General features: G+C 36.4%; 1 protein-coding gene across 7 annotated transcripts in view; it reads left to right on the top strand.

The window, feature by feature from the left end:
- The window catches only part of Znf438 (zinc finger protein 438), a 90,071-nt gene that overhangs the window by 34,823 nt on the left and 43,110 nt on the right, over positions 1-12,138 (top strand). For 5 of the 7 annotated variants that reach the window (XR_004117135.1, XM_031364904.1, XM_031364901.1 and 2 more), the window contains 2 exons: positions 8,109-8,176; positions 8,404-8,534. Coding sequence is in view for 6 of the 7 variants with exons in the window: in XM_031364904.1 (XP_031220764.1) it covers positions 8,489-8,534 (46 nt within the window). In the remaining variant the exon portion in view is untranslated. The remainder of the gene's footprint in view (positions 1-8,108; positions 8,177-8,403; positions 8,535-12,138) is intronic. The other 2 variants (XM_031364906.1, XM_031364905.1) reach the window with 1 other exon arrangement.

The raw sequence follows: 12,138 nt of genomic DNA, 5'->3' as shown, positions 1-12,138 counted from the left end.
CTGAAAGTGTATATAGATTGTACAATATTGGACATATTTCTCCAATTACCAAATTAGAGAGACCATTGTATGACAATCAACAAATTTCTACTTCTTCATATTTTTAGATTTCAATTGATTAGGATATATTGGTAATATTAATTTTCATATTAAGATATTAAGAAAAAATAATTGTTACTTCCTGTTGTTTTTGTTGTAAGAGGTGGAATTAGGTTTGTGTGGATTTGTTGAAAGATTACTTTCTTGCTTCTTCTAGGGTATAGTTTCGCTCCTTATGTTGATGTTTTCTATCTGTGATCCTTTGTAAGGCTGGATTTGGGGAAAGATACCATGTAGATTTTGTTTTATCATGGAATATCTTGTTTTCTCCATCTATGGTAATTGAGAGTTTTGCTGGGTATAGTAGCCTGGGCTGGCATTTGTGTTCTTGTAGGGTCTGTATGACATCTGCCCAGGATCTTCTAGCTTTCATAGTCTCAGGTGAAAAGTCTGATGTAATTCTGATAGGCCTACCTTTATATGTTACTTGACCTTTTTCCCTTACTTCTTTTAAAATTCTTTCTTTGTTTAGTGCATTTGGTGTTTTGATTATTACTTGACAGGAGGAATTTCTTTCTGTTTCAGTCTATTTGGAGTTCTGTAGGCTTCTTGTATATTCATGGGCATCTCTTTCTTTAAGTTAGGGAAGTTTTCTTCTATAATTTTGTTTGAAGATATTTACTGGCCCATTACCTTGGGAGTCTTCACTCTCTTCTATACCTATTATCCTTAGGTTTGGTCTTCTCATTGCATCCTGGATTTCCTGGATGTTCTGGGTTAGGAGCTTTTTGCTTTCTGCATTTTCTTTGACTGTTGTGCCAATGTTTTCTATGGCGTCTTCTGCTCCTGAGATTCTCTCTTCTATCTCTTGTATTCTGTTGGTGATGCTTACATCTATGACTCCTGATTTCTTTCCTAGGTTTTGTATCTCCAGGATTGTCTCTCTTTCTGATTTCTTTATTGTTTCTATTTCCTTTTTTTGATTCTGGATGGTTTTGTTCATTTCCTTCACCTATTTGATTGTGTTTTCCTGTAGTTCTTTAAGGGATTTTTGTGTTTCCTCTTGAAGGGCTTCTAGCTGTTTACCTGTGTTCTAAGAATTTAAGCTAGGATATAAGAGGCAGTTTGTGAATTATTTCTATGGGTTTGGATTACCTCATTCAGTATAATGCTTTCTATTTCCATTTATTATGCTGCACATTTTACAATTTAATTTTCCTTTGACTGAATAAAATTCCATTTTATACATACACACACACACACACATACACACACACACACACACACACACACACCACAACTTCATTTTCATTATCCATCATCAGTTGACAACCATCTATTCTGGTTCTGTTACTTGACTATTGAATAGAGCATCAATTACTCTATTCAATTACATGATTACATGATTACTCGTAGTGTGTATGCACATGGAGGCCAGAAGTCAACAACCATTGTCTTCTTCAGTTGCTTAGGTCTGTATGTGTGGCTAGAGAATGAACCAGATCCTTAGAGTTTCCTCGCAGGACTGATATTTAAAATGTCAAGAATGAATAGTGTTTGTTTAAAGTAGAATCTTGCTAGTCCAGGCTGGTTTCAAACTTAAAATCCTCCTGCCTCAATGTCTGAAATATAAGAGTGTGCCATCATGATTGGCAAGGTGTGTGTGTGTGTGTGTGTGTGTGTGTGTGTGTGTGTGCGCGCGCGTGCGTGTGCGCGTGCGCACGCCTATGCAGTGAAATATTCAAGAACTGAAATACCCAGGGTTTCAGGTTGAAAGGGCCCACCAAACGTTGGACAAATTCATGAAAACATGTTGAGAATTTCTTGGAAAAACACTTGAAAAAACAGAGGGAGGCAGATCTCTGTGAGTTCCAGGTTTAGCCTGGTCTACATAGTGAGTTCTATCCCACCCAGAACTACAATCATGAGAATCCTGTCTCAAAAAAAAAAAAAAAATCCACATGATTTCTGTGGAGAAATAAATAAATTGTATGCAAAACCTTGGAATGTTCAGTATCTTTATACTGATATTACCAACCAGAGGAGAATGGAGTAAAGCTTTCTAGTTTCAGCTAGAAGTCTATACCTAGAAATTACTATTACTCAGCATTCTTATGAGAGAGAGTGACTTTTCATTCTTAGAAAGACAGCAGTAGATATATTACCTAAAACTGAGGAATAAAACTATAAATGTGTAGTTAATACATGTGGATATATGGGTATCTGAATGCTGATCATATAAACTTTAAGTTCTAAGAGTTGAAAGTACTTGTCTCTGAGGAAGAGAACCTGGTATCTGTATCTTTAAAACAAAATAGAGATATCTAATATAGATTGGACCTAAAAGTTTGAATTGAAAAGGGAAACCATTATTATGGCAGAAATGGCCTCAAAACATTGCTAGTCTGTCTAGGTGAGAAAACAAGCATAGACAGATCTTACAACTGGAACCCTGACGTTTACCCTACCTTTAAAACGTAGTAGAATATACTATGTTTTAACAAATGAAATAGAGCACCCCCACTTTGACTAGGCGGTTGCTTATAGAGTTTAGAGATCATATTACTCCTAAGTACTCCTTTACCCAAAAGATAGAAAACCATCTGTGTGCACAGAAATTGAACACCCATTATATTACATTTATTTTTGATAACTCAAAACTGGCAAATGCCCAGTAAATAGAGTCCTGTCACTAGACTCAAGAGCTCTAGTGAAGAATGTTGACTGGGTGGAGCAGTCACCTGTGGAGTCACTACCTATTGTAGCATCGAATCTGTCTGACTATCACTGTGGTATATTTTAGAATCAACATACATGAGATAACAACAGAACCAAACATGAAAGAAGGTCTGTCAGCAGGTCAGGCTAGGCCTATGGCATATGTCACTGTGTAAAGAAGAGCCTGGGCATGGTGGTACATGGTTATAACCCCATCAGTGACACAGTTGAGTAGAAGGATCACAAGTTTGAGGCCAGCCTAGACTACAGAACAAGCTCCTGTCCTAACAACAAGGTAGGGGGGTAGCTCAATGGCTGAGTACATACCTAACATGTGCAAAGCCCTCAGTTCAGTCCCCAGCATCAGGACCTACACCCTCTCAAAAGTTTCCTGTTTTTATGTTTCCAATTTAGTATTTCCACATTTCAAGATGTACTGGTCAAATTTATTATGACATTTATTCTGATGACAGCATGTCTGTCTGGGGATGTATGGATGTATGACTATTTCCCTAGGAGATAGTCTTCTGGAAATGCTAATCTACCCGGACAGCTACACTGAATCTTGTGGTCAGTGCCCATACAAACACATGAGAGCGTGCCACACAAACTCTCTGCATGGCATAATGGCAGGAAGCTCTGAAGCAATGCACAGAGATGGTCTCTTCTCTCTGAAGCTCTTTGTCTAAACTTACTTAGGAAACTTGACAAGGCAGTGTAACAAATTGCAGCAATGCCTACAATAGACTCTGTCAATAAGAAGGAATCAAGTTTTCACTTTCTCAAGTCTCCAGTTTACCTGATTTTGTGTCAGGTAAACTTATCAACTCATTTATCAACTCTTTTCAAATACTATGTAGTGACTAAAATTAAAATTAGTTATATGTGTGATTTATTAAGCTCATCATGATAAATTTGCTGTAACTAGTAGGGGTTTTTTTTTTGTAACTAGTGGTTTTACTGATTGTTTTCTGATATATTTTTCTACATAAATATACTTTTCACTTTTTCAAGTTTTTCAAAAAGCCAGATCATAATTTTCATAGATTTTTTTATACCTTGAAAGAAGCCCTGGAGGCTAGTGCCATGCCATGGTGACCTGAGTGCATAGAACTTCACTTTGTGTAAGGTTTAAAAACTACAGTCAGGTATTATGTTATTGTTTAATGACTCTTTGCCTCTGATACATTTATATAGTGAGCTCTCATCCTATCTAAATTGTTACATTATAATATGATTATCCAGTATTTTCTTTATTGTTAGTATACTAATAATACAATGTATTTATTTTTCAATTAAACTGAATGAAATCCAGCTTCACTTTATACAGCACCCAACTATGGCTCTCAAGTTTTCTACACTAGGTACCAACATGCAAGGAGTATATTTAAAGTTATTCTAAAGACCCTAAAAATACCAGACAGTCTTATGTGAAAAGAACAAAGATTTATACAAAATGTGGCCTCAAAATACACTGCAAATTCTAGTGATCAAATCAGCTTTCTTTGTATTTTCATGACATACAGCAGAGCTGAGGACTGCCAAGAAATAACACTGCCAGTTTTTAAAACACTGTTTTCTTAGGCTAGGGCTTTAGAGTTAGAATTGGGAAAATAATGAATGAATAAGTAAATGAATAAATAGTAAAGATCATAATGTTTCATTTAGGAATTTTATTGTTTTCTAAGTTTTATTAGACTTGGGTTTATGGTGCATACTAAATTTTGTGAGCTGGTTCAAAATCTCTTGTTGTTGTTTTACAAATGGATGTCCTCTGGTCCCTCATGGCTGAAGTTACTGTCCCCAGCATAGTAGTGGCAAGGCTGGCTATCCTTTCTGTGAGTTAGTATAACATTCCCATTAAGATTCTGGTAGGTGTTCTTTACCAAGGTGACTATCATTTCTGATCTTTGTTTTCTTTTTTTATTTTATTTTAATTAATTAATTAATTCCTAAAGTTCTTTCCAGACATGAATTTACATCATATCATATGTATTTTCTATACTTACTAAGAGTATTGCATAGTTTTCTTTTTTAGTTGATTAATATATGAATGACATTGATTTTGAACGTTGAACCAAATGTGTATTACTAAGTAAGGCTACCCTGACTGCTAACAGTGTGGTATCATATTATTGAATTTGATTAGCTAAAATCTTGTTTGTTACTTCTGCATGTGTGCTCATGGAATTTAGTTTCTTTTCTCATAAAGTCATTGTCTATCTTTGGTATCTAGATATTGCTCAGTTCTTAAATAGTAAGAAATAACTTCTTTTTAGTTTTCTTTGTGTATATATATATATGTGTGTTGTTTGCATATATAGGTACACTTGTATGTGCATGTGGAGGCTAGAGGTTGACATCAGATGTCTTTCCCATTACTTTTCTATTTTTTTTTTTGTTTTTTGTTTTTTGTTTTTTTTTTTAGATAGAGACTCTCACTTGACATGGAGCTCCATGTGTTCTATTTTACATACTAGCCACCAAGCTCCAGTGTGCCCAGTGCTAGGATCGCAGGCATCCATGGTTTTACATCTAGGTTTTACATGGGTGCTGGAAATCCAACCTCAGGTCTTCATGCTTGCACACCAAACACTCTGCCAACTGAGCTGTTGCTCATGCCTACCCTTTCAGTTTTTGAGAATTTGTGTATGGTTGGAGTAATTTCTTCCTTAAGGACTCAAGAGCCTTTGGGGAATGCTGTCTGGGCCAAGCATTTCTGTGACATAGGATTCTAGCCTACAGGTTGTCTCTCTCTCCCTTCTTCATGCATGGTGTTTTCTTACTTGCATTGTTTCTAATAAGGCATCTCTTGATATTCTTAACACATTTTTCTCTGTAAGGAATAACATTACTCTCCAGGTGCTTTTCCCTTTTTCTTCTTTTCACTTGTTTCGAGTAGGATGGTCATGATAGTTTTATCTTTCTTGTATATTGCAGGGTTTTTAGTGCTCAGATCTGTATGTTTACAGCTTTGTCATGGTGTTTGGGCTAATATTTCTTAAAGAAATTTCCTGTCTTCCCATCTTTCTCCTCTCCAGCTATTGACATGAGCTTTTTATTTATTTGCCCTACAGCTCAGTTTATGATGCTTTATATTATCTGTATTTTGCGTTTATTTAACTCCCCGTTCTGAGTTTCTATTGTTCTGCCTTAAAATTTGCTAGTACATTCTTCCAATATCCCTTATAAGCAATCCTTAACAGATGAAATAAATACCTCATATTCTTATCTATTATTTCTAACATCTGGGTAACTTTTTCTTATTTTCTTTATTATGGATCATAGTTTATAGCTTCTTTGCATGCTAAAGAATTATAAGGAAGGAGAAACATAATGGAGAGATTCTTCCTCCATTTTACCAAGAGAGTCAGGCCTCTGCTTCCTGTATATTAATTACCCATCTCCCTGTTGTGGTTTCCTATCTGTTTGGGATCCATTGTTATGGATTTTGTTTGTTTGTCTGCTTATGTTTTGATATTGTTTTAAAGATTTATTTGTTTTTATTTTATGTACATGGGTATTTTGCCTATGGTATGTCTGCTTACCACTCTCATTTCTGGGGCCTGTGGAGTCCAGGAAAGGAGCATTAGGCGTCTGGAACTGGAGTTATAGACAGTTGTGAGCTGCAACCCTGGGCACTGGGATCTAAGCCCAGTCTTCTGGGTGACTAGACAGTGTTGCAACCCTCTAAGCCACCACTCTAGCTTCATTGAGATCTGTTTTATGAACTGTTTTCAGTTGTCTTTAAAAGATTCTGTTACCTATTTTATCCTTACTTTCTGTTGTTTATGTAGAAGGACAGTTGTGGCCCTGGCTACTCTGTATTTGTTTTAAAAAAAATTTTTTTTTTAAACCCAGTTTCCATTTTTTAAAATGTGGAAAGTTTCATCAGTCTTGACCTTAACTGTCTTTGTTGTTGATGTTTCTTAGAAATACAACTGTACTTAAAAATCTTATAAAAATATTGGTTTATATTTTTTTCACAGATCTTGTCTTTTCTACACAAACACAGTTACCTTTCCATATCTGCATTTCACATCCTAAAAATAAGTTTTTGGCCCATGTGGTAGTACATGCCTTTAATTCCAGCACTTGAAAAAGACAGAGGCAGGCATATTTCTGCAAGATCAAGGCCAGCCTGGTCTACATAGCAAGTTCCAGACCATCTATCCATGACTATGTACTGAAACCTGTCTCAAAATAATAAGGATAATGGTGGTGCTGATGGTGGTGCTGATGATGATAAGTTTTATTTGTTTGACTTTTTTAGGCAAGTTATCATGTAGCCCAAGCTGCTAGCTTTGAATTCTTCATCTCTCTGCTTCCAGCTCCAAGTGCTAGTATTTATAGGCATGTACTACCATGCCTTGCTTCAAAAATATTTTTTAAGCTACATCTATAGCTGAGCATGTTGCCCATACTTGGAGTGGGGGCTGAAGAGAAATATTATTGTGAGTTCCAGACCATGCTGGGCTCAAATAAATTAGTTTTACAAGACTCTTTCACCTACAGATGTGCTTAACCACATTCATGGCTGTCCTGGGAGACATGCAGCCATAGGCCTCAGGTTGGATACACCTATATACAGCTGCTTATTTACATGACATTTACATTGTATCCAAGTATTGGAGGAACCTAGAAATGATTCAAAGTATACATGAGAATGTAATGGATTATATGCAAATGGCACACCAGAAATCCTTGACTTCTGATCTCTGAGGGGTTCTCAGGATCAAGTCCTGTGAATACTGAGGACCAGATGTTTCTGGTTAATGTGTAAACAACTTGGAAACTTGGTAACCTGAAAGGGAAAACTTGGAATTCCATGACCAAGCACAGTGCAGACGCATGTGTGAATTTGCCACCATGTGCTTTCCTGTATGACTACAGTACTGGCATCTGTCTTTTAGTATGATTGTAGCAGCATTTCATATGCTCCTTCAGAGGCCTCTTACAGAGAGCACTGTATTCTGCTACGTGACTACCTTAGAGTTATGCTATCCTTATAGCTTACAATTTACATTTTAGCATTTGTTTTAGTATTATAAATATCAGTATTTTTCATTTATTTTGGTAATTATTTTTAAACAAGATATATGAAATATATTAGTTATTAGGCAGACATTTTCAGAGACTCTTCACTTTGCTTACTTCTATATGACCAAGCGCAGGGGTGTAGGTAGGCCCTCAAAAAGCATCGCAGCATCCCTCCTCAAGTCCACTCCCCTGTATTTGCCATTCACTTAGGAGGGAAACAGTTTTCAAAAGCTTGTATAATTCATACTTTACTGTGTATTAACAAAATATCTCAACTACTTCCTAATGATTTTTGTGCTTGAATATTTTAGGAAAGCTACTCTTCAGGTCATATACATCATAATGCGGAATTCTTCATCAGTACCACCAAAAGATCAAGGTAAGACAATGCATGCTACAGAAGATGACACTGCATACATTACAATGTAATGATTTCAGTTGATATATATAATGCCTCCACCATCCAGTCATAAGGTGTCATAGTTCCTAGAATTAAACACAGAACCTCCAATTACATCTAAAAGTTCATTTCCTTTGGTAAATTAATCTAGTGATTATGGATTCACATGTTGGCAGAACATTATACGGATCTGTCTCCTTTCCTAGGCTGAAAGGCCCCAAGAGCAGGCCAACTCATTGTATGCAGAACTGGGAGGCCAGCTCACCACTGCCAGTTAGCTGGAGGTAATAGATGTCACTGGGATTATGGATGTGGCTTCACTGGCATAATGACTCAGGTATCTTAATAAGTTTTACATTCATGCCTCATACATATTTATATTCACATATGTAAGGACACATATTTTAAGAGGTAATATTTGCTTATATTTTAACCTGTTGTTTTCTTATACCATTCAAAATGAAATTTGTTAGAAAAATTAATTTCCCTTCATGAAACTATAAAAACATATTTTAATTACTTCTTTTATTTTTGATATTATAAAATAATTACACCATTTTCCCTTCCCTCTCTTCCCTCCAAACTCTCTGATAAACCCCTCCTAGATGTCTTTCAATCTCATGGCTTCTTTTTTCATTAATTATCATTACATGCATATATGTATATATTCTTATCTATAACCTTCTCAGTCTCTATAATACTATTTGTATATGTGAATCGAGACTGACCATTTGGTATTGGATAATTGGCCCACTTCCATGGGAAAAAAAAACCTATCTCTCCCTTGTTCAGCATTGTGTAGTTGACAGCTCATGGTCTTTCCCTCATCCACTTTGGCATCTCTCTTGTTGCCCTTGTTCAGCTCATGGTTAGGCAGTGGTAGTGAGATGGTGTAAGTGTAGCTTCTAACATTACTAGGAGACATGCAGCCATAGCCTCACAACAAACTCCACGATCCTCTGACATTACTAGGAGACATGCAGCCATAGCCTCACAACAAACTCCACGATCCTCTGACATTACTAGGAGACATGCAGCCAAGCCTCACAACAAACTCCACGATCCTCTGACATTACTAGGAGACATGCAGCCACAGCCTCACAACAAACTCCACGATCCTCTGGCTGTTGGGATCTTTCTGTGCTCCTTCTTAAACAATGTTCTACAATTCTACTAAAATTCTATAATGTTCCCTGAGCCTTAGGTGCAGGAATGTTTTGTAGACGTATCCATTGGAACAGATCTCCACATCTTGCATTTTGATTGGTGGTAATTTTCTGAAGTGGGTTTTATCTGTCTGAAGTGTCCTTGATGAGGAATGAAAACCTCACATATCTGTGAGTGTTAAGGCAAGTGTTTAGATTGTTGCTACAGATCCTTAGTAAAGTACTAGTTATAGACTCTCTACAGTATCCATGCCTTCACCAGCACTGAGTAGTTTGCCATTTTCCCCCTTGCTAAGCAGATCTTGTCTGATTTGAGACCTGTGGATTGCTGCCTTGGTCTGTGTGTCCTACTGCACCTGTGAGGTTATTGTGACGTGTTGGACACTGGAGCGGTTCATAAGTGTCCTCGCTGTGGAGGACTATGAATTGCTCCCTCCTTTGGGAGCTTTGATACCATGAAAGCTTGGCCTCAGAGCCCTGATTCTGGAGTACTTGATGTCTTCGGCAATTGAGAATTACCTTCCACCTCTGGGTGTGGCAAGCAAGGGTAATAGCAATAAAATGTGTGTTTGAGGAGTCTCGTGAACAATCCTGGCCAACACTCAAAAAAATAAAAAATAAAAAGTACATCCTGTGTATGGTATTAGGGTTTTTCATTAGGCAGCCTTTGAGTTCTAGAAGAGCATAGTCAGCCTTGAAGAACATGTTCGTTAAAACTTCATATGTATATTTATATAAAGAATTCTGTGTATTACAAGGGTTTATTAAGTAAATATTTAATAGTGTGATTCCTTAATGATTTTTTCAGATATCCTTATTATTTTTCTGATTAAGATGAACATGTGATTTTTGTCTTTAAGTATGTTATTTAGTTTATTACATTTATAGACTTGTATATGTGGAAACATCCCTGCATTATATGGATAAAGACAGTGTAGTCATAGTATATAATATTTTTGATAGATGTCTGTATTCTGTTAGCGTTTATCGAATATTTGTGAAAGTATGCTCACCACTAACATTGTTATTTTCGTCTTTTGCTGTTTCTTTACCTAGTTTTAGTATTAGAGTGATACCAGCTATATACACGGAGTTTGGGGATGCTCCTGTAACTGATTTTTGTTATTGTTGTTTGTTTGTTTGTTTGTTTTTCTTGTTTTTAATAGTTTGAGAAGGACTGACTGCAGGTATTCCTTGAAAATCTAGTAGATTCTGCTGTGACTCCATCTAGTCCTTGGATTTACATAGCTGGAAGGCTTTTTATTACTATTTCAATCTCCACCTTTGTTACAAGTATGTTTAGGTTGTTGACTTCTTTGGTGGTTTTGCTGAATCTAGAAATTCATCCACTTCTTTAAGATTTTTTAAGCTTATTGGAGCACAGGTTTTAAAAGTATTCCCTTAAAATATTCAGAGTCTCTTTGGTGTCTGTTGTATCTCCCTGTTCATCGCTGATTCTGTCTCTTTCTTTTGCTTAGTTGGGCCAAGGATCTGCTAATCTTTTTTTTTTTTTTTTAATGTAGGCATTTACAACTATAAATTTGTTATGGGACTGCATTCAGTGGTTTTGTTGTGCTGTATATTCATTTTCATTTAGTTCCAAGAAATGTTTTTATTTTATTATTTATTTTTTGACCCACTCATCAATTTAATAATAAACTCTTTAATCTCTATGAGTTTGTGTGTTTATTAGAGATGTGTTTGGTATCCAATTTCTAAGGCCCTCAAGGCACTGAGTGGCTAGGCCCTACCTCTGAGGACCTCCAACCACAAGGCTATGCCCACAGAGCATTTCAGTGGTCTTAACAACCAGACCCAGCCCCTTGAGGTGCAGGTAGCCAAGCTCTGTCCTGTAGAATAAAAAGCCCAAGAGTAGGTCACAAAATTCCACCAGTCCCTGAGGTTATCCCAAGATCATGCCATAAAGCCCCACCAATTCCAAGCTACCCTGGAATGCTCTGACCCTAGAAACCCTATACAAAGTATACCTCCAGCTCAGTTCCCTCCAGCTCAGTTCTTTGCTCTTTTTTCACCAAGCAGAGGCAGCCCCATAAGAGAAAGAAACTTTCTTATGTCCTTCCCAATATATCTCTTGTGTGAGGTTTCTTGTGCAGTGTAACTTTGTGGTGGTATTGCTTGGCTCAGGACTGCTAGGATACCGACCTCCCCCAATGCCCCCCTCCCCAGGTTTAAATTTTATTACATTGTATTCAGATAGAGTAAGTTATTTCAGCCTTCTTGATTTTGTAAAGTTTTAGGTTTTTTGGTTGGTTGATTGGTTGGTTGGTTGGTTGGTTTTTTTGTGCCCCTGGATGTAGTCTATTGTAGAGATTTTTTGTGCTGCTGAGTAGAATGTGGGTTCTTTGGAGTTTGGGTAAAATCATCTATGCATACCTATTAATTCCATTTTGATGCATACTGTCAATAAATTCTGGTGTTTTTCTATTTTTTTGTCCAAATGACCTACATTTTGGAAAAAGTGGGGTATTGAAATCACACAGTATTATTGAACTGATGTTAATCTGTGTCTTTAAGTTCAATAGTAACATTTTTTATGAAATCAAGTACACCTAAGGTTAATGTATACATGTTTAGGATAATTCTTGTTGGTTAATTGTTCCTTTGATTATTCCTCCTTATCTGTCCTTTTAAGTTTTAGTTTGAAGACTATTTTGCCAGAAATTGGGATAATGATATTTGATTGAGTACTTTTAGTCCATTTTTTGCTCTAAAGCTATGCCTTTTTTTTTTTTTTTTTTTTTTTTTTTTTTTTTT

This window comes from Mastomys coucha, unplaced genomic scaffold (assembly GCF_008632895.1).
Source record: "Mastomys coucha isolate ucsf_1 unplaced genomic scaffold, UCSF_Mcou_1 pScaffold13, whole genome shotgun sequence".
Taxonomy (NCBI): Eukaryota; Metazoa; Chordata; class Mammalia; order Rodentia; family Muridae; genus Mastomys; species Mastomys coucha.
The sequence above is the reverse complement of the archived record's forward strand: the minus strand, read 5'-3'. Positions and strand labels throughout refer to the sequence as shown.